The 27,413-nt window shown below is 50.1% G+C and overlaps 1 protein-coding gene across 22 annotated transcripts in view; it reads right to left on the minus strand.

Annotated features, from left to right (window-relative positions):
• MICAL2 (microtubule associated monooxygenase, calponin and LIM domain containing 2) overlaps positions 1-27,413 on the minus strand; it is a 222,379-nt gene that overhangs the window by 97,205 nt on the left and 97,761 nt on the right. For 15 of the 22 annotated variants that reach the window (XM_049713783.1, XM_049713786.1, XM_049713782.1 and 12 more), the window contains 12 exons: positions 24,253-24,353; positions 19,706-19,963; positions 18,420-18,535; positions 17,447-17,573; positions 16,710-16,800; positions 15,421-15,568; positions 14,165-14,364; positions 13,661-13,767; positions 6,219-6,287; positions 3,169-3,312; positions 1,612-1,734; positions 151-369 (listed from right to left, as the gene is read on the minus strand). In XM_049713783.1, the coding sequence (XP_049569740.1) occupies positions 151-369; positions 1,612-1,734; positions 3,169-3,312; positions 6,219-6,287; positions 13,661-13,767; positions 14,165-14,364; positions 15,421-15,568; positions 16,710-16,800; positions 17,447-17,573; positions 18,420-18,535; positions 19,706-19,963; positions 24,253-24,353 (1,703 nt within the window). The remainder of the gene's footprint in view (positions 1-150; positions 370-1,611; positions 1,735-3,168; positions 3,313-6,218; positions 6,288-13,660; positions 13,768-14,164; positions 14,365-15,420; positions 15,569-16,709; positions 16,801-17,446; positions 17,574-18,419; positions 18,536-19,705; positions 19,964-24,252; positions 24,354-27,413) is intronic. The other 7 variants (XM_033404495.2, XM_033404493.2, XM_033404496.2 and 4 more) reach the window with 2 other exon arrangements.

Genomic DNA, 27,413 nt, shown 5'->3' on the forward strand with positions numbered 1-27,413 from the left:
GCGGGGAGGCCGCCAGGTGGGCTTGTGGCCCTCAGCACACACGGCAGGATGGGAGACGGCACCCGCCCTGGACAGGAGGAGGGAGGGGAGGAAAGGAAGGCACCCTAGACACAGGCAGGGCAGAGACAGGGCAAAGAGCAAGGCTTTCACCTGGAGAACCTTTTCTTCCACTTCCTGCAGCCGCCGCAGCACCCCGGAGAGGGCCAGCGCTCCCTGGCAGGTGGCAGGCAGGGCGGCGGGATTTTCTGGCCCGCCCAGCTGCAGGTCAGACTTGGCTCGGGCTCTCCAGGGCCTGCTCGGGCACTCGCCGCCAGCAGACACTTGCTTTAGCTCTCGGAGCACATGCCCCGTGACAACCACCAAGGGAAACTGGGGGAGAAGGAAAATCAAGCTTCCTTCCCAACTGTGGCCCTCCCATGGATGCCCCGCCACCGTGAGGAATCCCCATGAGGACCAGGGACAAGGGCACGCCAGATGCCACCTTGAGTCAGATTCCAAACTAACCTTGGGTGTTGACTTTCCACCACCTGCATCAGTATCACCTGACATCCTCCTTAACAATACCATCTTGTTATTAACAACACTCCAGACCCACTGAATCAGAGCCTGTACCACCCTGGTTCCCAAAGTCTGGGCCCAACCCCCAGATATTCAGGTTTAATTGGTCAGGGGGTGGGTATCAGGGATTGATTTTTTTTTTTTTTTTTTGCGGTATGCGGGCTTCTCACTGTTGTGGCCTCTCCCGTTGCGGAGCACGGGCTCCAGACGCACAGGCTCAGCGGCCATGGCTCAAGGGCCCAGCCGCTCCGCGGCATGTGGGATCTTCCCGGACCGGGGCACGAACCCGTGTCCCCTGCATCGGCAGGCGGACTCTCAACCACTGTGCCACCAGGGAAGCCCGAGATTGCTATTTTTAATAAAGCTCTCTAGATGATTCTTACACACACAGACATAGAATCACTGCAATATGTCCACACTGACCTCCTTTGACCTCCACTCCCCGAGAAGCAACATCAAATTTCTAATGCTGACCGGGCACTTTTGAGTGCTGCGGTCAATAATAGTGATTCTATTCAAATTCCAAACCCAGAGATATTAGCTGGAAAAACCCTCAGCCCATGGCTCCTGGCTGCCTCCCTGCCCACTGGGCAGGTCCTCATCTGCTCAGACACCAGGGGAGGTCTAACCACATCCCAGTCTTACCCCTTCAATGGCATGCGGCCAGCTGGGCACCTGAGCCCATTCCACCATCACTGTCACTTCTCCACTGATTTTAGAAATCACCCTACTCAAGAGGTCTGCAAATAAGCTAAGTGTCCCAGGGGCATCACACATAATACCCTGTGTGTTGTGGTCTGTTTTTCCCCAAGCAAATAAAGCACCAAGAGCCTGGTAGTTGGTCAGTCGATACCCCTGATTGGCATGTATTTTAAGATGCTGCATACTTGGTTATTCCTACCTATAAGGGTGGTAACCTCAAGTTGTGTTTGCCTTCCCAGAGAATCTACAATCAGCCCTATGTGGGGTGTAGAGACAGCCACGGACCCCACCCCTCTGGATTAAAGTTCCCTCTGGTTTCACCAAGACAGCATCCACTGGAAGGAGCCCTACCTGCCTTTTCAGAGTTGGTGATGGGCTGGGTGTGGGCTCCTCTGGCTTGGGACGGCGAGAGTTAACAGGAGGGTCAGAGGAAGAGCGCAGTATGGGCTTACCTATCCCTGAGACACGGTGCTCCTGGGAGGAGGAAGGTGAGTCCGAAAAAGCAGCCGCAGGAAATAGGAAGGAAAAGGCGAGTCAGACAGACACTTGGAGGGAGGAGAGGAGGAGAGTCAGGGAGAGAGAGTTTGCAGATGCTGAGCGAGCCCTGGGCTGAGCTCTGACAAGCTGGGCCCAGCTGGGAAACTTGAACCCTGGCCCTCTGTCTGTGTGAACAGCCAGTCCCATGGTCCCCTTCTCTTGGACAATGTGTGAATCCCCAGGAGGCTGTGCTTTTGGCTCAGACCCGGGGCACTGGGCAGGCACATACCAGGCCAGGGTGGCAAGTCCCAAAGTCCTTCCTGCCCACTAGATGAAAGGGATGCTACAGTCCTTCTGAAGGAAGAAAGCCCTCATCAATACCTGGGGGCTGCAAGGGGCCAAGCCTCCAGGAGGGACAGTTGAGAAAATAACTCAGACAGTTACAAGTCTTAGGAACATGGCCCCCTTATAATAAAACCTGGCTTCCTGGGGAAGGTCGGTTTGTCCAGGAGGGGCATGGTCTACATCAAGACTAGGAAGATGTCTATAACTGCCTCTAAACAGAATTAACCAATTGTTTGTCTTTCTCCTGAGAGGAGCCTAATTCTGTCATGTGACAGATGTTCTCCAAAGAAAAACTGAACCCCTTGTCCCAAGCTTTTGTAATGTGACAGTGGTGCCCCAAAGGAATTCGGGGGAGCAAATAAAACCATCCAAGTGCAGACTCCAAGTCAGAGTCCAAGAGAAGTCAGCCGGGTCTGCAGCCTGACCCACAGCATCCCACCTCCTTCAGCCTCACATGGACCCTGGTCAGACACAACAGCTCTGCCAGCCTGACCCAAGGGAACAAGGAGAGGGGGGCAGCAGGGGACACTCTCGAGGTTGGTCCCCATTCCTATGGGCCCACATGGAGCTAAGACCCTGGTTCGGACAGGTGTTCTCACCACGGACTGGGCAATCAGCATCTCTAAAGCTCCCTCCAGCTGCACCATCTCAAAGATGGCTGCAAAACAAGTCATGGTTGCAAAGCAAAACAAAATCGGGGCAAGGATTTCTTCCCCAGTGCAGAATAGGCATCAGCAAACTACAGTCCTCGGGCCAAATCCTGCCTGCTGCCTGTTTTTATAAATAAGGTTTTACTGGCACACGGCCACGTGCATTTGTTTACGGATTGTCCACGGCTGCTTTCATGCTATAATGGCAGAATTGAGTCATTGCAAGAGACCAGATGGTCCCCAAAGTTTAAAATATTTGCTCTCCGGCCCCTTTTAGAAAAGTCTGACTCCAAATCTAGAAGAAGCTTGAGACTCCTTTTGAGCCAGGTCTGGCTGGCACACCTGAGATCCAGTGCTAGCCTGACATTTCTGCTGGCTTCTCAGAGGGTTCTGTTCACCAGGTAGGCAGGGTCAGTGAACATCTGACAGGACTCACCTGCCTCAGGAGTGAGGGGTTCCGAGAGTTCTCCTCGAACTTGGCCAGCAGCTGACTTGCCATGGACTTGACTTTGTTCTGATTTCCACCTTCCTTACAGCCCTCTTGATTGGAGCCCAAGCTCTGGCTAGGAAAGGCTGAAGGCTGCAAAAGCCAAATCAATGCATTGGTTGTTGGTTCTGGAACCCAGGTATCAAGGAGGGGGCCTGGGGGCTCAGGACAAGGACAGTTTCCTGAAGAAGGACACCCTCTGTGGTCTGAGGAAGTGAGGCAAAAGCAGGAGGCAATGCCCACTCTGGAGACAATGCTCACAGGTGGGACGAGTCTTCTCAGATGGGCACAGCTAGGCTTGGGAGCCAGACACTTAGTGTTTGAATTCTGACTCTTTCACCTCCCAGCCCAGTGACCTTGGCAATTTATTTCTCTGAAGTTTCCTAATCTATAAAATGCGAGCAGTAACCCACCTTCATGTGACTGTTGAAAAAGTCAAATATAATAATGAAATGATGAGCGGAATAGTTTTCAAAATATATCATGTAGCTGACAAAGGGTGAAGAATTGGGGGGTGAAGGAAGCAAGAGGGGATGTCAGTGAGGCAAGGCACAGGCTCTGGGCTTCCCTTCTCTCCTCTGCGCCCCACTCCCAGTGGCAACGAGTCCTGCTCTGTTGTTGCTATCTTTAAAAAAAAACATTTAATTTTGAGATAATTTTAGATTGACAGAAAACTTACAAAGACAGCACAGATAGTTCCTGCGTACCGTAGACTCAGCTGCACCTAACGTTAACATCTGGAATAATTACGACACTGTTATCAAAACTAAGAAATTAACACCGGCACAATACCATTAACAGAACTATAGACTTGATTCAGATCGGGCCAGTTTCCCACTAATGTCCTTTTAGGTTCCAGGACATAATCCAGGATCCCACATTGCATTTAGTCATCATGCCTCCTCAGCCTCCTCCCATCTGTAATGGTTTCTCCACCTTTCTCTGTCTTTCATGACCTTGACAGTTCTGAAGGGGACTGGTCAGCTATTTTGTGCAAAGTCCCTCCATCTGGGTCGGGCTGATGTTTGCTCATGATTAGCCCAGAGTTAGGGATTTTGGAGAAGGATGTAACGGAGGTGAAGGGCCCTTCTCATTGCTTTGTTTCGGGACACGTGATATCGACACGACTTGTGACTGTTTAGATGTTGACCGTGACCAGTGGGTTATGCTGTTTTATGAAATGGAATTCTGTGTAAGATTTTCTTAGCTCATCTGCTCAAATAAAACTTTAAAAATGATGGGTGTCCAGTGAACGTCTGTTCCGCGGTACCATAGATCTGCTCCCATCAGCCTCAGAAATACAAATGGCATTGTCACTTCAAGAGGGTAGTCAGTTTTCCTGAGGAGACAATGAATTTCCCTCCCAGGAACAGATGTTCTCAAAACAAAGATATGTTCACTTAGAAGAAATTCATGGGAAGAGGCAAGCTGTAGTCAACTGTTTTTTGGGTTTTTTTTAAGATTCTCTAAGAGTAGCAGCCCCACGGGAAACCTTGTATGCACAGCCACTCTGAAGAGTTGGACAAACACAAGCCAAAGAGTCACTCCCTACTTCAAAGTGGGAACTAACTCTGCATAGCAACCCAGGCTTGAGTGTGAATAGGGCAAGTTTGCTAGGCTGGTCACTGTTTGTACAGGCCAAAGTAGGCCAGGACAGTGGGTCGTGTAGAGCGGCCCTTTGCAGACATTCATGTGCATGTGAATCACTGGGGGGTCTCCTTCAAAACCAGATTTGGATTCAAGAGGTCTGGGGTAGGCCCTGAGAGTCCGCATTTCTAACCAGCTGCCAGGTGATACTGGTGCCCTTGTTCTTGGCCCACACTTTATGAGTAGCAAGAATTTAGAGAGCATCATTGCTTGGTTAAATCTGACTTAAGCAAAACAGCTGGCCCAGAAAAGAGCCATTTCAGAAGGGGCAGGTGCAACCAGATTTCTTCCCACACTCTAAATCTTGTGCTGCCAACAACAGAAACAGCACAAACACCCCCTCAAATAAGCCACAGATGAAAGGCAGGAGAAGACTTCCCCGCGGGGATAAAATGTATCCAAGGGAAGCTTCTTGGGAGGAGGCGGGAGCGAATCACAGGCACTTAAGGCAGAGCCAATACCCGTAACTGGGGAATGGGATGCTTCTCCAGCCCAGTTCATCAGCCACGGCTTCTTCCTCTCAACTGTCTCCCTGTTCACTGGCTTCTTGCTCATGCCAGAGCCAAGAGCAGCAGTTCTTCAACCATATAAGATAAAAGAAGTTTCTTTCTAAGTCCTATAAATGAAGTATGAATGCATCCTACAAATGATCCCCCTTGCTTCTATGTCATCATTTTGGTATCAGCCAGTAGGCTAGCTAAAGCTGATATCCTACAGTTCACAGACAGTATCTAAGCTTGCTTTTGTGGAATTAGAATGGCTTTTTGGAATGAGCTATATATCTCAGGTCTCTTTACAGAGCTGCCTGGGGAAGCAAGAACTGATACTCTTTTTCTGATCAATTTTTTAGTAGCAAGAGAGAGACTCATGCTTGGCTTTGATAAAGTAGCCTGAAACTTTCTTCTCTCACCAGAAGGTGGCATTTGTGGGCGCCGGGACATCTGCTTTACAGAAAACACAAAAGGTAGAAACTAGGACTGGGAGAAAAGTGGGACTGCTGGTGCCTCTTTACTACTTACTATTAATAGTGATTATATCTTGATTACCCTAGGTGCCAAAGACCATGATTGGCATGTTATACACGTCCTCTTACTTAATCTTTAAAAATTCTGCAAAATGTCATCCACTGCAAATGCATCATCTGTGTTTTACAGATATAAGCCACACCCTGGGAGGGTGACATAGCTAGTGACCAGACCCAACTTTTTCCCATCAAGCCAAGCTTGGAACCCAGTGGTTCATGAGAGAGGAAAGAAAGAAGGGCAGGGCGACTGCCACGGTCAGGTGGGCGGGCTGTGGCCACTGGCTGTCAGGAAACGGGCTTTGTGTAAACCGACACTGAGCACACGCACCTCGTCCAGGTTGTTGAAGCCTTTCCGCCTCCGCTTGCTCATGTCATTCTCTTCGGTTCGGCTGTCCACCTGTGATGGCCAAGAAAGCATGGTGAGCTCAGGGCTGTCAAGGGCTGCGATGCCAGCACTGGGGATCTAGCCCTGCCCGCCACAGCTGCCGGCCCAGGAAACAGATGGGCAGAAATTACCCTGCACTGTGACACATGCTTTCGGCTCTGTTCAGGCACAGAGGAGGGAGCCTTCCCCAACCTCAGGAGCCAGGGCTTCTGTCAGAAGGGGGTGGGAACACAGCCCCCAAAATCATGTCAAAACATTCCAAAGCACAAAGAATCCCTGTGACATGGGCAGGGACTGTCTCCTTGTCAATGACCTTGGACTCAGAGTGGTCCCAGCTGGGCCTGCTGATGCTGCCCCGTGGAGATCACCTCCTACGAAGAGGTGCCACTGGCTCCCCTCACAGGCGGGGATTCTCGGGACTTAGATCAGCTGTCCAGGAATTTGATGGCAAATTACGCCTGCCATTAAGCCACCACTGCAGCTACTGGTAAATGACATTATGTTAACTTCAAAGTAGCATCAGATATGGCCTGAAAACTATGGTGACCATACAGCCCAGTTTGCCCAGGACAGTTTGATGTATTGCTTTTTCCCCCAGCATAATTATGAATAGTGCCCCCTTTCATTTTCAAAAATATCCTGGTTTAGACAACAAATTGCATGGTTGTCCCATTGATAACCCCTTACAGCCTACTTTCTTCTTCCAAAATCTGGACGATTTAAATCCAGAGAACCCTGCCCTAACTAAGCCCATTGCATGACCCTTGCAAAGGCCACCCAAGGGCACACTTGTGGTCTGACTTATCTCCTCAAGGGAAGGAGGGGGACTGCACAGGTTGAGCTGATGCCACGAGCTGGGATGGGGCTGCAGGCTGGATTTAGTGCCTCGCCATGCACCCTGCTGGGTTAGCCTCTCCTTGACACTGGGGTTAGACCTCGAGCTGGGACCTTCCCCAAACGGCCAGCCCACTGAGGACCATGGAGCCGTCCCCACCGACTATGCATGTCCCTCCCTGGGGGAGCCTCCGACACCCTCAGCGGGGCCCTCCATAGCAGGGCCAGATTAAATCCCAGCCTTTGTTCCACACTGGATGCAGCCGAAAGGGCTGCTGGCTACCCTCTCCTCTCAAACCCAGGCATGCTGCCCAGTCAGCCCCACACATTCTCACCTTGCCCCATCACAGAGGATCCTTCACCTCCTGGTTGTTCTAAATCAACAGTAATGCTCAAAGCCCCCAGCACACAGTCTAGTGTGTACTCAACTTACTTCCACAGGCAAGCACCTGCTCCCCTGCACTTACACTCCCCATCACCCCGCCCCTCCTCCTATTTACCAGCACCTTAAAAAAATTTTAAGACAAAATTAACTACAGTTTAGTCACTGATATTTGTTCAAAAATGTGACCCTTCCCTTGCTCAGGCAGCATAAAACAACAGATCAAAGGGCCTCGCCTTCCCTTCAACATTTTCCTCAGCTTCTAATAAATCATTATTCTGTGAATGGAAATGATTTCAACCCAAATGTTTGGGCAAACACCAAGAGAAACAGATGACCTTATTTACAGCATCGGGTCCTAGAGGCCCAGGCTGTCTGGGTGCCTGGCTCCACGGCCTGTGAGCCCTGCACTGGCCTGGAGACGTGCCTGTGAAAGTACAGGGTTTCCTCCCAACAAGAACACTTCATGCATCGTCTTGTTCTTCTTGTTTCCACCTTAAATGAGGACTTGGCTTTTCCCTCAAAGAGCAACACATCTTACTCTCTTGCATTCAGCAGCCCTGGCTGTGACTGGTCCAACTGAGCCTGCCTGGATCCAAACTCAGTACGTTAGCCGCAGGCTCACAGAAAACACTCCTGGGGGGAGGGTACCCAGCAGCAGCACCTAAGAAGACCCCCAAATCCTTGCGGGGAGGGGTGAAAGGAAGTGGGTGGGGCAACATCAGCTCCTCTGATTCAGCCGGACCCATGGGACAATAAAATGCAGTCTATGTGGTTAGCAACATACAAATCCAAAGGGTCTCTGTTCTTCCTTATGGATTTATCACGGAAGCACTGATTCTCAGATAAGAGCTAGGTTAAAACAAAAAGCTTGAGAAAACACAAATCTAGAGATTTATCTAATTTTTTTCTTGTCTGTATATCACTATTGGGGAGCCAAAAATGCCTCTGTAATGCCCTCTCCTTGGTCTCTGCTTAGCACTGTAGAGAATTGGGGTAGAAGGGGGAAGAAAATATGAGAATAAAGTATTCTCATAAAGTATGAGAAAGTATGAGAATAAACAAATAACTCACTTTCTTATTAATTTTTCCTGCCCTTTCACCCTAAGATACTTTCTTGTCATTATTTCCCAATGATTTGAAAGATTCTATATACCAAAAGGCATTCATTAAACTACTTGGTGTTCTCCATTAAAAAAACAATCAAAGACATATGTCTACCAATCTCATCATTTATTTGATCAGCACAAGATAATCACGTTCCCATACTGCCTGACTTAAGGTGATTTTAGCTCCAACTTTATATTTAGTTAGCTGGTGGAGAAATTCAGATCCAGGTCATAGGAAGAGAGGTTGGCCCTTGTAGGCAGTGTCCTGAGAGTATACTGGCCACCAGGATATTTAGAAAGATGGTCAGTGACACTGGCAAGAGAGCTCTTCCCTTCAATGGCAGAGCAGTATGGAGCCATGGGTTTGAGTTCTGACGAATTACTTCCCTTAGGAAAATCACCCAACTCTTCTGACTTTAGTTTCCTCACTTCTAAGCTACTATACTATCTAGCTCATAAGTAAGTTATTGTAAGGATGAACAAATTCATGTATATAAGACACTTCTTCTCCTCTGAAGTGCTATATAAGTGTTAGACATTTTAAGTTAGGTTAGTGCTATTCACAGAATTAGAAAGTCTGAATTCTAGCTCTGGCTTTGACATTTACCACCTATATGGCACTGCATTATAATCTCCCTAAGACCAAGTTTCCCCATCTCTTAAACTGGGATGAGAACATGTCCCATGCCTTCCTCAAAATGTAACAAGAGGAGCAAATGCGCTATGACACTGTAAAATGCTGGATCCATCATGGTTGCAGTACGGAAGCCAGTGGTCAACCCAACTAGTTTTACCGTTTTCAGAAAACGAGCATCTTCATTTAGTCAGTATGGGATGGGGACCATCATTTACAGAGCCCCTTCCATGTGCCAGAGAAGGAGCTCAGACCTGCAGCTCACACTTGTTCAACGTTGTCTTCGCAGCAATGCAATGTTTATGTTATTACGATATTTTGCAGACAAGCTGAGGAACTTTGAGAGGTTTGAACACGTGCTGAATCCCCACCAGACCCAAATACGTATTTGTCGTCTGGGCTTCAGCTTGCATCCCCATTCTATAAGTCAGCGCAGAATCCCAGGCTGCAGTTACACAGAGAACAGGAGAGCGATCACCCTCAGCAGCGACCTGCAGACCACAGGTGCCCAGGGTGGGATGGGGGTGGGCACGTTGCTTAAGCCCTGTGCTAACTGACCCCGGCAGCATCAGTACCTGGGTTGACTCCCTAAGCCATCTTCAAGTCTCTGAAGACTCGTACTGAGAAGTACGAGAACCCTAGTGGGAGTTTTGGCTGCTGGGTGGGTGGTTCTGTGAAAAGAGCTGGAGAAGGGGAGTGAGAGGAACTCAGGAAGTCACATTGGAAGGTCAGCTCCCTCCAGCAGAGAACTTGGCCCTCTTTGTTCACTGCTGTGCCCCCAGCACTGGGAACTCAGCATAATACGGGGACTTGGTAAATCTGTGTTGAATGATTGGGTGAATGGAGGAAGCACTTTCTTATGTAACTGCCCCTGGATCTTTGGAAAGTGTCTGTGCAGGAGGGTCAAGGAGAAGAGCTGGGAGGGGCACCCTCCAGCTCAGACCAGACACTGATCTGAGTCATGCTTTGTGAACCTCACTCCACCAGGGTCAGCGCTAGAGGAGGACCTGGGTCAGAATCAGCCAGCTGAGCAGGATAAATCCTGGGGCCACCCACCTGTCTTCTAGGATGGGCTTTCCAGGGACAAATGACAACTTCTGTGTTGTGTTGTCCCTCAAGGAATGGGCCCAGAATGGGGAAAACAAAGATCAGACACCTCGACCATGTATGTAATATAATATGTGTCATAACTGAAGTGGACATAAATCTAGGCATTACCCACGTGTGGTAAGATGAGGTGAGCACAGACAGGTTGTGTGTGTGTGTGTGTGTGTGTGTGTGTGTGTGTGTGTGTGTATGCACTCACATGCACACACAGGAGACAGAGACCACATATGTGTGATCAGATGTCACCTGTGAGCCTGGTGACAAGAGCTTTGGAGTCTCTAGGAACTGTCCCATGCTACAAGGCTTCTAGCTGCTGACTGGGACAGAGGCAGATCTGCAGCAGACCAAGGGCTTTTCTTTAAGAGGAAAACAGAATCCCTAAGCTCTTCTCCTCCTCCCCAGGCGTGGGCCATCCAGTCTTCAGAGATAACCAACCCCAGTAGGTTACCACTCACCAGAGGCACGGGCACGACCCTCTTGGCGTGGAATGGGAAAGTCATTCTCTCTAAAATAAACAAGTTTCTGGATGGAGGAAGAGCCTTCAATTTTGCCCAAAGTTGTTCTCTTTTGCTGGAGTTTGGATGTTATCAGGAAAATAAGATTAGGGAGGAAAGAAGAATTTAACACCAACATCAAAAACCAGGAGGGAAAAAAAAAAAAAAAAACAGGAGGGAGAGAGACTGTAAGACTGGCTCAGGAGAGAAACAACGAGCCCTCTTCAGATTAAGAGGCCACATGCGAACAAAGGTGGGCTGCTCAATCCCTGTATCAAGATGGTCCTCTGAAGTCAGTGAGGGGGGAGGGAGGGGAATGGAGGGACGAGAGGAGGGGGCGAGGTCAAATACAGATGCGCCTGTACATACAGATTGTGTGGCTGAGCTCTGGTGTACAAAATCACGCAAGCGCAGCCTAGCCTGCATCTCCAGTCCGTAGGGGCACGTGAACCAGGGCAGTGAAAACTGCGTGTCTAATTGCATTGACATCTTCTTGTATAACTGCGGGGAGCCCCGTGTACGTGTGCAGTTTTCAGTCTCCTGTGCAGACCTCCTCTGTGCGTGTCCAGGGGCAACCTGGAGTGGACTCAGGACTCTTTGGTCATGAGACATGTTAAGACCAAAGAGCATTGCAAACAGATTTCTCCAGACCAAGAAAGGATCCAGATATAAGAAGACACATGATAGAAAGGGGAGAAGGTACTTTGCACGTGGTCAGACCATTGCACTGGCGTTGAGTGGTGGACAGTATATGCTGGGGTGTTTTAGTGCCAGGGCAGAATGTGACCCAGTGGCCCTGCAAACCCACCAACCCACCAGTTTGAGGAAAAAGGGTGGGACAACTAATGCCCACACCAGGCACTTACTTCAATGACCTAATCTCTCTACCTATCCGAGAAGCAGGGCAAACTTTAGACATTAACTGGGGCCACGGGAGGGAATCAGATCTGTGGATTTTAACCACTCTCAAGATGGGCAGCCAAGGAGCACACCCTGGAGGAGACTGGACGTGGGCCAAAGTCAGCCAGGGCTGGGCCGGGCAGAGCCCACGCATCCCCGCTGCATTTGCTAGCAGAGCCAGGACGAGGTGGAGTGCCGCTCCGGCGCCCTCAGAGGGCCTGGCTGATGGCTGACTTTTGACCATTCCCACCTCCTGAGCCAGAGCTGGCCAGGCTGTTTCAATTCGGTCACTCTGTAAACAGAGGTGTGGTGAGTGAAAGGTTTAAACATGCCTCCCCAGTTCCCAGCTGTGGGCTAAGTGGTGGAAGGAAAGTGGGTGAACGGAGAAAAGTGATAAATGGTGGGCTCAGAGAGCTTCCAGAAAGGCTGCACTGGCTTGCCTGGGATGGAGTAGCCCAAAGCAGGGGTCCTCGGTCATCAGAGGAAAAGCAGCTGGGCTGAGGTGGGGCAAGCCGACGACTGGGCTCCGGAAGACAGCTTTCGCTCAGTGTGACCCACGGTGGGCCACGGCATCTCCCACAGAGGCTCTGAGCGGGGCAGCTCGGGGAGCAGAGGGGCACAGGGCAGTGGCGTGCAGCTCAGCCTTTCAGCTGCTCTGCTTACACCCGAGCTGACCCGCACACCCGCCCTCCCCAGCCCCCGAGCCTGTCCCTTCCTAGAGACAGGGCGTGTAGAACACTAAGTACCCAGTTCCTAGAGTCAGCACAACCGCTGCTGCCTTCCAGGGAGCACAGCCCTCAGGGGAAAAAGTGACCACTGATCACACAGCCCAGGCAAAGAAAGGAGGCCATGGGGCCCCAGCCCCACCCTGGGCGGAGGGGTGGGCAGGACAAGTCATGACTGGCCAGCGGTTAAGAGCCTGTGGCAACCCAGAGACACTGAGACGCACGCAGAGGCCTGCAGCCCTCTGCCGAGTCAGTGGAGGGAAGGCAAGCTCTGTGCGAGCCCCTGCAGCCTAACATCTCTGGGCCTCCACTTCTTATCCGTAAAAGGAGAGCATCAAGCAAGGCACCTTGTACTATACCTTCCGTGGAGATGTCGTCATTCCCATTACCCTGTAATTTCTCATTAGGCCTGTGGTTTCCAAACTGCGTCCCAAGGCACCCCGTGGCACCAGAGTGAACTCGGAGAGGAGCCGCGGGATAGTTTAGCTTTTCTAGGGAAGCACGGTGATGTCTGTCACACACCTTGCAAAATTCCCCTACCAAGTTATTTGGATATAACTACTTAACAAATGAAAATTTTAGGCATTTCTTTTGATCTGGGGGCAGTGTGAAAAAGAATTCCTGAGACACTAAAGGTGCCATAAGTTGGGAAAATTTGGGCATCTCTTTATTAGGTTCTGAGCTCCTCAAAGGCAAGGTCCATATATTACTCACCTCTGTATATTTGCTCCCCTTGTCAAAAACAAACAAAACACTCAGCCTTAAAGTTGGCATGAACAGGGCCCAGTAAACATTGTTGAATGAATGAATTAAAAAAATGAATGGAACAGAATATGTGAATGTAGCCTCATCATCCACTTCTGCTACTAAACGGCCATCGTGTTCTGGATCTAAATCGCTTAACAAAGTGAGGTATCATGTCCATCTCCCTGCTTAGGAGGCAGAGCTAATCTGACTTACTTTTAAAAATACTCACCAGCATGTCCTCTTTGCTCTCTACCCTGCCCTTCCTATAACCACATTGAAGGCACTGAAGCTGGCTACATGGTGCAGGGGAACTTGACTGAGTTCTACTCATGTCTTCCTGAGCGCTCGATCTGGGTAATTTATCAGCGTAAACAGACCCAGCACGTGGCATCTCCCTTCCCCTCACCCATCCACGTGTAAGAAGAAATAAAACAAACCCAGGCCGAAACTTACTCGTGGAGTTCTCTTCCTTGGAAACGTGAGGTTGAGATAGTTATGAGAAATGGATGATTTGGCCATGCCAAGGTCAGCATTCTCTCCGTAGTTTTTGCGCCAAGCATCTGTTAGGAAATAAAAGTAAGACTGAGATCCAGATCCTTCCATTGCTCCCCCACAGCTCACGGGGTGTCACTGAGACAAGGCCCCTCCAAAATAATTCCCTCACCCCCAACCGAAGCTGTCAGTGGCCTGCACAGAGGGCTGGTGCCACTCTGTCAGTGATCTCCCGGTGACAAGGGCAGATGCAGGCCAGCCCCATGTGGCACCTGCCACACAGGACCCACTTACATACATGGGTCTGGGTGCGTGGGGTCCACCCTTGTTTGGGCTCCAAGGCAAAGGGAGGGCAGGGGTCAGCCCCAGAACAGAGGACATCAGTGTGAAGAGCAGCCAGATGTGGGCACAGGGCAGAGACGGCTCAGGGGCTGGCAAAGCCTCATCCTGAAAGCAGGTCCTTACCCACGGGCCTCAGCGGGGTGCCCCGGAAGAGCTCATAGAACTTGGAGAGGTACATGACCATGCTGAGCTTGTCGGGCTGCGGGGCTGAGGCCATCTCTTTGCCCGTGGTCACTGGGGGGATGCCAAACTCACGCTCGGCCACGTCAAATGCCAGCTGGTTGTTCTCCACAGTGTCATCTTCATTCAAAGAGTCAAAGTTGCTGGAGAATCAGAACAAGGTGAAGTTTTCAGAGAGGATGCAGAGGGGTGAAGAGCTGAGCAAACTTAGCCATAAGGAGCACTGCAAGTGACAATGTCCTTGCTCCAATCCCTCCACCACTACCCCCCACCCCTCAGGGGGGCTCAGCCAGAAGACGCTAACCCTGTCCTCACTCAGGGTGGAACCAATCAGATCTGGGCCATGAAAATGTCATCTGCTACCTGGGATGAAAAAAATCAGAAAATAATTGGAAAATTTATGAACTACTTTACTTTTAAATAGTTCCCATTCGTTCTTTTCCTTTTAATTACAAAAGTGATATGGGCTTCTTGTAAATAAAAGAATCAAGTTATATAAAGTAAGAGGTGAGAGCCTCATCCCCTTCTCAAGGCAACCTCATTTCCTAAAGGTACCAGTTGATAAACTTTACTAGGTTTCCATCCAGCCTTCTGGATGGATTTGCTCCTGGGTGTGAGGTTACACTGCAGTTGATTTAAACACAGCATAATAGATGTATTGTGCTTTCAACATCACAAAGCATTTCCACAAACAGAATCCAATCTTCCTAATGACCCTGCCATTATTCCTGATTTATAGATGAAGACGGCAAACTCAGAGAAGATGAGGGGCTTGCCCAACAGTATACAGCTAACGGATCTGGGTCACGAATCTAATTCTTTTGGCTGTAAAACCCTCAAGCTGGTCCCCAGAATTAGATCTCGCCCATAAGTCCTCTCTTGAGGGTAGGGCTCCTAGGTGTGAACACTCAAATTTCCCAAATGAAAGGGGTTTGGTGTATAAGTGCAATCGATCACCGAGCCCGAGTCATTCTGCTCCTTACACAGAAGGAACGCAGATCCAACAAGTTGCTGGCAGAATAATCAGTGCAAGGGAAAAAGAACAAGCTGAAGAAAAAATACAAATTCAAAGTATGCAAAGAGAAATGCTGATCTATGTGCTGAAGATTCTGTATCTAGAACAGCCCTGGTCTCCCTTGTCTCCAGGGTCCCCTTGGGCCATGAGGGGCTCGCCAGGTCCAGCTGGGCCCCAAACTCACATCAGCTCAGGCCGGAAGCGGTGGATGACGGCACACAGGGCCAGGCCACTCCGCCAGGAAGTGGTCAGGTCTGTGACGTTGACATGCTGGTAGCCCTTGGTCTGCTGCTGGCACCAGGTTAAGAGCTTGCTGGGCCGGATGTCTGACTCTGCAGCAAGAGGAGATGGACAGTGGTGAAGCGCTCTACGGAAATCTCAGCAGCTCCCCTGGGGACCTGCTCTGTCGGCCACCACGGGTGGGGACCAGGAGGAACAGCACTGAGGCAGGGGCTGTGGGCACAGCTGCAGCCCCATGAGGGGGTCCTGTCAAGAGCATGCAGGAGGGCAGGATGTTGGGACAGGAAGCATGCTCTCCTGCAGGAAAGAGTTCCTGAGACGCCCTCTGGCCAGGTCCTGGTTAGAGGCTAGGAACAAAGAGGTGAGGGTGACATGGACTCTGCCAACAACATGCTTATCTTGTGGGGAAGACAGACACAGAAGTGGGTGACAATAACAGAGAAACCCAATGCCAGGGGAGCACATGAGTGGGTTTGCCAGAGTCTACCAGGGCAGGGGAACTCGCCAAAGAAAGGGTCATGGAGGAGGTGCATTTGACTGCTTCTAGAAGAGTGTCTAGGACAGAAGGAGATCTCCAGGAAAACAGAAAGGACTGTGCCGTGGCAAAGAATCTAGAGAAACCTGCCATGTTATGTGACATGGTTTATTAAAGGCCGGCAGCAGCAGGGCGTGTGGGTGTGGAAGGCAGGGAGGGGTGGCTGGTGAGGCTGAGTTTGCCCGATGGCGGGCAGGATGCAAGGTCTGGGCAGGCAGTGGAAGCCAGGTGTGTCTTTAAGCAGGGTGGTGACCTGAGCACAGCCGGGTGGACGCTGGGAAGCTGGTCACTTAATCACCCCTTCCCTCCACACTGAGCACCAGCCTTGTGCACAGCACTGTGCCAGGCCCTGGAAGCCCAGGAGAAGAGTGAAGCACATGGAGCTCGTTATCTAGCTGGAGAGACAAGACTCCTCATGCTGGAAACAACAGGAGAAGAAAAGCAAGTCCCAGGGAAGTCAGTCCGGTTCACTTTAATGTGTCAAGCGCTCGCCTCTAACCCACTCAGTGATCCTATGGTTGGTACTGTCCTTGTCCCGGTTTTACAGAAGAGGAAACTGAAGTGCAGAGAGCAGAGGCCCCTGGCCAAGGTCATGCAGGTCACTGGATCAGAGCCAGGCTGGCTGCAGGGCCTGTGCCCCAGTGGCCACCCAGCAGGCCTCCTCCCTGCAAAGCTGGGGTCCCAGGAGGGCCACTTACCCCGCCTGGAGAGGCCGACGGATCTCCTCACTGAGCCCAGCCTCTCAAGAGGGCACTGGTGCAACTCTTTAGTGATGTACAATTGCTTCACCTAGGAGCGAGAGAGGACACACAGCTGTCTGCTAGTTTTCCCCCAAACCCTAGTCGTTGCAGGGCCGCTGAGCCCACCCCACCCTCTCATCGACAATGGCTGCCCTTTTCCTCTCTCGCCGAAGGACATGACCTTCAGCAAGGGAACCAGCAACTTGAGACAGAGCTGTGGATCTGTCATCCACCCAAACGTGGGGGAACTCAAGTGTGAATATATGTAATTGGCTGATTTTTAAAATTCACACCATTCTTTGTGCTATTGACTGAAGAGGTCAGAGCTTGTGTGACTCTTAAGTCGATGGGAGAAAAAATAGACTCTAGGATCTCGGATGGAAAGAACTTGATATTTGATCAAGTAGATTATTTGAGAGAGGTATGCTCAGCAATGCATATGCTCAGTGGCAAATAAACATACGTAAATACAGGTACATATGTGGACACACACTTACATGTGTTCTAGTTCTCTCCTGTTGGCTAGAGAGGTGCTGACTCTACTTTACTCTGTGGCTTTCCCAGAGAGAGGAATTGGCCTCACCTTTGGGCCAAGAGGCAATGGGTCCCAAAGATGTGCCAAGGTTTTAGGTGACCCCCCACTTCTCACCGCTCAGTGCCTGGTGACCCACACAGGACTCCAGGCAAGGCCTTACCTGATGGGGCCTGACGCAGTTTGAGTTGAGGTTTGGGTACCGCGTCCCCGGGTCCAACGTGTACTGCTCAAAGTTCTTGTTGATGTTCTCTGGGGTCGTTTGAGGTAACAGCCGGTAAAGACTTTCTCTGGAGGAAGGCAGAGCAGAGAGGTCAAGGATTGCTCTTGCAGCCTCCGGTCTTCTCTCCACTCCTCCCCTCCACCCACCTTCCCCTGCTCCCAAGAGCTTCTTAGATCTGTGTTTGCATAACCCTTCCCAGCAATGCCTGGCCCTCCTGGTTCTCGAGATCTGCAAAGCGGGGGAGGGTCAACACGGTCAAGGGGAAGCAGGAGGGACCCTGGGAGATGGTGAGGCTGGCCTCCTTCCCAGGGCAGAGGGCAGGGACTCAGAGCTGGCAGCCCAGAGACCTGCGGTTTTGCTATAACTGCCACTCAGCCACCCTGCCTCCTGTGGCTGGTCCCCCATGACCACAGGTCTCCACACCCAAGACCAGCAGAGGCCCGTCCGCACCCGCCAGCCCTGACTTATCCTGGTCCACCAGCTGTCACAGCCACGTGGCCAGCAGCAGGAGTCTGGGAGGAAGCCCAGGATCTCAGCAGCAGAAGAGGCCTGGGAGGTGAGAGCACCCAGCCCCCAACAGAGTGGGACTCAGTGCTGCAATGGAAGCTTCCCCTAAACCTCTTCTGGTTCCTCAGTGTCCGAGCAGTGCCAAGAACCCCAACTTCAGGGCCACCCTGAAGATTTCTCTTTGGCATCCAGGGCTTAAGGGCCTGGCCCCCATGGAAAGTCACTGGGGGAGGGAGATCATGACAGAGAACGCTTCCTTGGGGACCCCAATGATGAAATCAGGCCACATGTGGGAAGGCAGGTGAGAGGGGGCAGAGGCTCCAGGTTCATCCAGCCTCACTCCCTCTCCTGCCTGAGTTTTGACCCGGCCCTGCCTCCAGCTGAGGGGCCTGCTGTTAATACTCACCTTTCAGCCAGCAGCTCCAGGGGAGGAGTGCCCTGGTCCCAGCTCTTCACCATCCACGCCGTGTCAAAGGCTGCCAGGAAGCCGCGGGCACAGCCGGTGCCCATCGGCCAGAACGGCTGCAAAGGACACATGCAAAGTTCTAGTTGATTCCAGTGATCCCCAGAATGCCATCCCATTCTATCCAGCACTTGGTGTTTGCCAGGCCTGTGCGAGGCACTGGGGGGACAGAGAGGTGACAGGCAGTCCACTGGGACTCACCACAAACACCAATAGCTGTAGCACAAAGTCATATGCAAGGGTGCTATGACACGGGAACAGCAAAATTGCTTTGGGGGCTCAAAAAGGCAGAGGCAAAACCACCCTGAGGGAGGGAGATAGAAATCAGGGAATGCTTCAGGGAAGAGTTGCATTCGTGCTGATTTTAAAGTATGAATAGGATTCTGATCTTAATCCGTTCAGAACAGTGTGGGCGAAGACTTGGTGGCGGGAAAATGACGGAGCCGGATGGAAAAACAGCCCGTCTGGTTTGGGTGCAGCAGAGAGCACGGGTGGGAAGTACTGGGAGAGAGAAAGCTGGGAGGGAGGATTGGGACAGAAGCAGGGGAGGTGCTGAGTGCTTAAGCAAGGAGCGTAGGTTAGAGTCCGCACGCAGTGGTGAGCAAGCATTGATTCACCAAGCTAAGTTCTAACTGAACTGTTCCACGTGCACCCAAAGCGTGGTTTGAAATTTGATGCTAACTTCGGATAAATACATCAACATTTTTTGGTCAGTGCTTACATTAAGATAAAAATTTACCCTTTCTGAAATCATTCATTTAATGTAAGAATCCTAGCATCTGCACATTTTCTGGGAAGAATTTTGAGCAGGGAGGCCATGGACTTTGGGGCCCACACTCCTTTCTTGCTCCTATTCGAACTCGATGCTGACAGGCTACAGAAATCCACCCAGAGGAGGAAGAAGTCTCCAACCAGCTGCGGATCTGCATGCTCTGGGAAGGATGGCCTGACCCGGGCCGCTTAATTTTGTACTTCAACCGAGAAGTCAGCCTAGAAAAACCCAGAGGGGCAAGAGAAAGTGTTCCTGCCTGTATACAGGCAGAATTGGCCCCTCTAAATTTCGTCAAAGGTCAGGCTCTGAGGCCAGGACGGGCTCGGCAGAGTCCTGCCAGTTGGCTGAGAGCCTGTCCTTCCGTTGGGCTGCAGGACAGCAGATGCTGCCAGTTAGAATAGCAATGTGGGGATCTGTCTTCCAGCAGGAATGAGGGGGCTCCAAAAGCAGGCAGTACCTCAAGCAAGCTGTCGCCCACCAGGGCCACGAGCAGCTGGTGTGACTGTCGCTCGCGCACCAGGGCTGCATTCTCGGAGGCGTACATGGAGGTGAAATCGAACATGGCCACGTCGGGTTGTCCGTAATGGTTCATGGCAAAGTCTAAAGACGGCAGCTGGTAATTGGTGGCGAAGTCTGCAGCTTCGCGTGCATAGGAAAGCAGGTTGTCCTGGTTCACGTTCTCTGCACACAGCAGCATCTCTGTGTCGATATAGTCCTGGGAGAAAGAACAAGAGCACAGTGTAACAACCTGCCCCTCAAAAGGGCAAGGAGTCATACCTACTTCTCTGTAAAAGGACATGGAATGGATTTGCAGAGGTGAATCAAAACAGAAATAGAAAATGGGGGCCAAGGGAATAAAGAGGAACCAAATCAGCCATCTGTGAACATTAACAGAGTTATGATTAAGCATCAAATTTGGCTTTGAGCTTCCTGGCATCCAAGGCAAGAGGGAAATGTGATATATTACAGGGCTTTCCTTATCAGAAAGAAGGAAGCATAGAAATTCCTAGGGGAGGAAATTTTTTCCTGGCACTAAATTCTAAAAGAACTGTCTGACAGGAATTTTGACAGAGAACATGGTGTTGTCATGAACAGTCTACTCGGTAATGATCCTGCAGCAAACATAGAAGCATGTTTCATATGGCTGGTTCTTGTGATAACTTTCAGTGAAACTAAAAGACAAAAGAGCAAATGAGTAAGATTGATTTTATAATGGACGAAGCTAAGCTAATGTGGTCCAGAAATGCTGCGGCTAGCAGTCAGACAAGTCTGGAAAAGAAATGGGTAATTGGCATAACTCTCAAACTTTCTCTCCAAGATCAGTTACCCCTTTTCTCAACAGGCTGAGGGCTCCTCGGGGCTCTGCTTTGCTGTTACAGTGTTAATTGTTACATTTCCCTGCTGCGAGGTAGAGAACCCTGAGCTTAGAGGACTAGTGTATCCACCCTGGAGGGACACTGGCAATGAACTATAGGATGTCTCCCAGAGTCCAATCTGCTCATTGTGTGGCTACAGAAACTAAAAGACTATCTTTCTCAGAAGGTGACACAGAAAATGCAAGTCCCTTGGGGCAGGGGGCAGGGCCTAGTGTATAAGACCAACACAGGCCTTGGGTCAGTGAGATCAACAGGGCAAATTCCATCTCTGTTCACTGACTGCATACATTTGGGCAAGTTATTGAACTTTTCTGAGTCTCCATATTCTCACTTGTAAAATGTGAATTTGTAAAATGAGACTAACAAAATCTACTCCCTATATAGGACCATGTGAGGACTGAATGAGACCGTGGACATGACTCCCTAGCCCAAAGCCGAGGAATTGGGAAGTTCTCAATGATTGGGAATTCCTGTCCCTAATAAATCAGGATGACACAAACCACACCATATGGTGAAGTGATCCCAGACCCACCGAGTGCAGCAGCAAGGGCATTTAGAAAGGTCTAAGAAGGCACATCCTCAACTACAAACAGTGACCTACTGTGGCAATTTTCCCAACAGCCACGATTTCCCAGAAATTCTAATATTTCCACATCCAAGCCACGTGAACTAAATGGAACCCAGCGTTGGCCCAAGAGCCCTTTGTCAGGTCGTGGCGTCCAGGCTGGAGCTCCTATTATTCGCTTTCCTTTCTCTTACCTATTCTTACATCACATAATCACTCTCCTTCTTGAAGGTGTGGAAGAGTGAATGGAGAGATCTCAAAAATACCCCCTCTTCAAAACATGCCACAACAACCCCTGCGGAGGACCGGGTGATGGATGAACGTGGACACCGTATGACGAAGGCGGCACCTGGTGCTGAAACCACACGCAGGACTGTGGGGACCTGGCCAAGGGGCAGACCCCCCGGCTGTGCCGGGATGACAGGCACCTGGCCCAGGGCTGCTGGGAGGAGCCATAGGGCCTTGCAAGGCAGGAGGTCCCAGGTGAGCGGGCGGATGGCAGAACAGACTTGTAGGGAACAGATGAAAGCAAGGATGAGAGAGAAAAAGTGGGAACGGGGCTGTAATAAAGTGGGCAGAGCTGAGGAAGGAGCGCTAAATGAAGATAAAGGCAGGGGGTGAATTTGGACCTCATTTTGCACAGGCCCAGTTCTGGACAGAGGTGGGGAAGGAGAGAGGGAAGCAGTAAACATGAGAGAAGGGTGGGGAATCCAACAGGAAGACTAGTCACCCCAAGTGACAAGCTGGAAAGAAGCGGTAGACCAGAAGAGAAGGTCAGACAATGTCTGTTCACTGCTTCAAATGAGGGTGGACTCGGCACTGAGAGACCAGCTGTGATGTGTATACATCCACCTCACACACCTGGAAACCAAGCTCCCTCCTACTGAGGTAAGACCAAGCCTGTGTGTGCATGGACCAGCAGAGGTAGGGGCCAGGAAGGACGGACACAGCTGGGAGCCCAGAGGCAGGGTTTCCAGAGGAGAAACTTTACTCTCCCTTAAGTAGTCATAGAAAGAGGCCCAGAGATCAGCAGGAATAGATGGGGAAGCAGGTCAGTCAGTCATTCAACAAACATTCACTCAGCACCTTGTGCGTCTCGAGGAAGACACTGACCCATACAGGGACAGGAAAACAGGGGACCTGCCATTCCTCTGGGAGCGAGAGAAGAATGGTAATTTAAGTAGCTTGGGGTAGACGGGTCAGCTCCCAGCTTATGCAAATGCTATAGAGCTTGGCTGGACACCTGGAGGCTCAAGCCAGGGCTCCTGAACCAAATAGTGTCCAGTTCTCCCATGTCCAGCCATGGCCTCCAATTTCTAGAGTTCATGTCTTATACCTAGAGGGCCCTCTGCACCAGCTCAGCTGATACTCCCAGATTCTCTGAGGGAGAAGGAAGGCCTTGATGAGGACAACTGTGGGCCTGGGATCTGCTCCCAGCTCCCGCACTAATTATCGGACCACAGCGAAGAGCTCCCACCCACCTGTGCCATGACACAGAGCCTGAGAGGGGAGCATGGAGGGGCTTTGACAACTGCCAAAAAATCAAGTCACCATGAGCAACGTGTTGTGGCCAGGACAAATACCCTGGGATGACCTGGGGGAACCTTAGCATCTCAGCAGGCCGGAGTACTCAGCCAGTGAAATAGGAACCCCAAGTCAAACTTGGCCTGACTTTCCAGGGGTGGGATAAACAAGAGTCTCCCTAGACCCTCCCCTGCAAAGGTACCCTCTGCGCCTGCACCCTGGACCCCAAATAGTCCTTCACTATCTGACACAGGCATCTCAATAGGGGAGGTAACTGGGAGAGACACCTGTGGAACACAGGGAAAATGGGGACATGGCCTCACCTCCCCCAAACCAGATCAGCAGTGGGGCACCAGATGTTGAAACGGACTGCTCGCACATCTGCTGACTGTGCTAAGTAGGCTTCATTCAACCCCACCCTCGCCCCCCACCCCCCGCCAATTCCCAGCCTTCTGTCCAGCAGCTTTGGCTCTCAGCAAAGCCCTGAGCTAATGTGGAGGAGGCCCAGGGGAGGGCTGGGTTACTAAAGCTGTCCAGCCGGCTGCCAGCACAAGCTGGCGTGAGGATAGGCACATTCTTCTCTGACAAGCAGCAATGAATGGTCACCGTGCTGCCTGGGCTACAGGCCGACACCCCAAGAGCAGGCTGACCTTGGACTGCATGATCCTTATCTTAAGGGTACAGCAGCAGCGGCAGCTGCAGGAACAGGGTCTCTGGAGGGGTTGAAACCTGACCAAAGAAGGTGCCAGCCTGGTGCTGGCCACTCCATGTGCTCCTTCCTTGCAGCCCTGCTCTCTGTATAAGCATGAAGGTGCAAAGGTAGGAAGCCAGCAGGACAAAAAAGCAAGTGTACAAACCAGGCAGAGAAGTTATGTAGGGAATCTACCAACTTGCTACATGCCAAGCGCTCTGTGTACATTTTAAAATTTATTCCTCTGAACAATCATTTTAGATAGAAACTATTATTCCTATTCTGCAGACGAGAAGACTGAGGTTCAGAGAAGGCAAACAGCTTAGTCACAGTCCTGAGTTAATACGTGGCAGAGCGAAGATTCAACCTGAGTCTTCTTGACTGCAATAGGGCTTTCCCCCATACCATGACAAGGGGGCCGCAGCGTGAAATTCACAAGTGAAAGTGCCTGGATCCCACTAGGACTAGGAGCCCCCATCTGCCTCCAAAGTATGTGTGTGACCTCCCAGAAAAGGAGGCAGGGATGAGACACTTGAAAGGAAAAGACTCAGCTGATCTCTCAGTGGTTAAGAACCCACACTAACACCTGGGTAAGAATTTCAGCATTTCCCCCTCCCGCACCAGCCCAGCTCGCTGCAGAAACACCTCTGCCTCTATTGTTCGTGTGGGCTCCTCCATCCAACACACTCGTGCACCACCAAGGAGAAGGGCGTGGTGGATGCTGGTCCCTTCCCTCTTCCCCCCATTACTCAGTTTGTGGCAGGATGACATATGCGCCCGCACTCGCTGATGCTGCCAGCCCAGGTCACAAAGGGAAAGACAGGACATCATGGCCAAGCGATACGTACATTAATGATGACACCTTTGTCAAGCAAGCTCTGCTTCTTGGCAGTCATGACAAAATAGTGGGTGCAGTCCTTGTAGTAAACAATGTTCTCAAGATCAATCCCTGAAAAGAGAAGGTTCATGGACTCAGTATTATTTCCTCAGCGCCTACTGTGTGTCAGGAGCCCTGCTTTGCCTCATTACAGGTCTCACTATTTACCTGCAGAATATTGGTGTTAGACAAGTTTTTAAGACATACAGGGCGAGCAAAGATAAGATCAAGTTCCAGAATTTACCCTAGTCACCACAGTCCCACAAAGATACTATTTCTTTCCTTTTTAAATTGAGATATAACATTGTGTAAGTTTGTGTACAACATGTTGATTTGACACATTTATTAAAAAAAAAATTTTATACTAATTTTTTTTATTGTTTTATTTTTTTTAGTTTTGGCTGCGTTGGGTCTCCGTTGCCACGAGCAGGCTTTCTCTAGTTGCGGCGAGCAGAGGCTGCTCTCTGTTGCTGTGCGCAGGCTTCTCATTGCGGTGGCTTCTCTTGTTGCGGGGCACGCGCTCTAGGCATGCGGGCTCAGTAGTTGTGGCGCATGGGCTTCGTTGCTCCGCGGTATGTGGGATCTTCCCGGGCCAGGGCTCGAACCTGTGTCACCTGCACTGGCAGGCGGATTCTTAACCACTGCGCTATATTGCAATATGATTAAGCCACTGTTGTTCTTTTCTTTTTTTAAAAAATAAATTTATTTATCTATTTAATTATTTTTGGCTGCACTGGGTCTTGTGCACAGACTTCTCATTGCGGTGGCTTCTCTTGTTGCGCAGCAGGGCTCTAGGCCACGTGGGCTTCAGCAGTTGTGGTTCATGGGCTCTAGGGCACAGGCTCAGTAGCTGTAGCGCACGGATTTAGTTGCTCCACGGCATGTGGGATCTTCCTGGACCAGGGCCCGAACCTGTGTCCACTGCATTGGCAGGCGGATTCTTAACCACCTCGCCACCAGGGAAGTCCCCTAGACAGTTTCTTTTAGAACTCATAAAGCCCTTTGGGGCTGTAGACCAGTATTTCCAAGTCACAGCTGAGTACGTGCTGCAGGAAGGCACAGTGCTGTCTGTGACATGGCAGCTAAGTGGCAACAGAACCAGGATTTGAACCCCAGCCTGTCTGATTCCAAGTCCCATCCACCGTTTCCTCCATGTGACCAGAGATGCAAAGAGCTGTGTGAATTCTCCAAAGACTGCTAAGGGACATTTCTACCATCCCCGTTATGCGTGAAAACCCAGGTGCCCTGGTAGAAAAACTCAGTCAGAGGACTGGGTTGTATCTTTCTGTGCTTTCCACCAATTGCAAAAGACTTTATAGACTAGGTTTCTGCCTTTAAAACAAATGCCGTAAAATGACAGCTTAGCTCAGTGTTTCTCAAAGTAGGAGCCCTAGCCAGCAGCGGCAGCAGCATCACCTGAGGACTTATTAGAAATGCAAATAACTGGAGTCCGACCCCAGGCCTACAGAATGGGAAACTCTGGGGGTCTGGCCAGCAATCTGTGCTCGAACAGGCCGTACAGGTGATTCTGATTCACACTCAAGTTTGATAACCACTGGTTTGGTTTCTTTGAAGAGAGAGAAAGGAAAAGAGGCAAGGCAACTTATCAGCAGTTATCACAGAGGCTGCTGGGTAACCATGGAAACCCCTTTATGACCGTTAAATAGGAAACAGCCATCAATGCACAGGGCCCCCCAGAGGATCCGAGGAAATACATCCCTCTCATTCTGTGAAGGGCATTGCTGTCGAACAATGGCCAAAGGTGATGACCTTTGCAAAGTGTAAAGGAAGCTCATTGAAACATTTGGAAAAACAAACTTGATGTCCTGTCATAATTTATATTTGGTGGTTTATTTAAGCATTTATTTTCTTGGTTTTTGAGGTGAAGAGAGGGCTGGAGGATTCTCAAATCATTCAAAAGGACATAATATGCTGGAAGGAGATACTTTTTTTTTTAATATAAAATAATGCCACCATAGTGACACTCAGAGGGTCATGCAGTGGACACACATTGCTGTGGCCAGTAAGAAGCAGAGTCTGGCTCAATAACTAATCCCATTCCTAGAAAGCTATCTTACGGAAATATAATCCAAAGGAAGTAGTTTTATTGGTAACAGTAAATAACTGAAAGGTTTAAATCAGAAGTCTGCAAACTTTTTCGTAAAGGGCCAGAGAGTAAATATTTTGGGCTTTGTGGGCCATCCAGTCTGCGTCGAAAGCCCTCATGGCACCAAGGTAAACAAACCGGCCTGGCTGCATTCTAATAAACCTCTATTTATGGACTATAAAATTTGAATTTCATAAATTTTCAATTTGTCCCCAAAATTTCTTCTTTTGATTTTTCTGCAGCCATTCAAAATATATTAAAAACCATTCTTAGCTTGAAGGCAATACAAAAACACATGGTAAGTTTGCCAACCCCTGGTTTAAATGCTTCAGCAGTGGGTGACAATATATCCACTTCAAGAGCTATTCCGACAAACCTGACCATCAGTAGGACTGGGCACAATGGACAGTATTTAAAATGTGAGGCTGAATGACAAATGGAGAATAACAGGATTGACACTATGGTAAAAGCTCTAGCCATGTAAAAAGGAAGGATGCAGGTGGAGAATTACCGTAAAGGACTACATGAAAATGAGGACTGTGCCTGTGCTAGGTGGTGCTGGGTGTTAATGATTTATTTTTAGTACAAAACTTCTATTTAACATTGTTACACTGCCTTTTCAATGAGAAATATATATATTTCCAAATCAGGTTAAAAAGAAAGGGAAAAAATCTTAAATTTACTTAATTGGGAGCAGGAATTTCATCCCTCTTCGCCCTCACCCTGCTTTATTTTTTCTCCACTATCCTCATAGACCACCTGACATGTTATTTGATTATTGGTGGTCCCTCCGCAACCCATAGAATATAAGCTCCGAGAGAGGGGGTTTACTTGTTTTGCCCACTGCTCTATCTCACGCCCTTGAACAGCATTTGGCACATAGTAGGTGTTCAATAAATATCTGTTGAGTAAATGAATGAATCCCTTCTTTCTTCAAGTCCCATGGTTTGGGGACAACTGATGCCCCTGGGTGAGTGTCATGCCCCACCCCCGCCCCGGCATCTGTGACTGTTCCTGAGGGAAAG

Source organism: Orcinus orca, chromosome 8 (assembly GCF_937001465.1).
Source record: "Orcinus orca chromosome 8, mOrcOrc1.1, whole genome shotgun sequence".
In the NCBI taxonomy this organism is placed as follows: Eukaryota; Metazoa; Chordata; class Mammalia; order Artiodactyla; family Delphinidae; genus Orcinus; species Orcinus orca.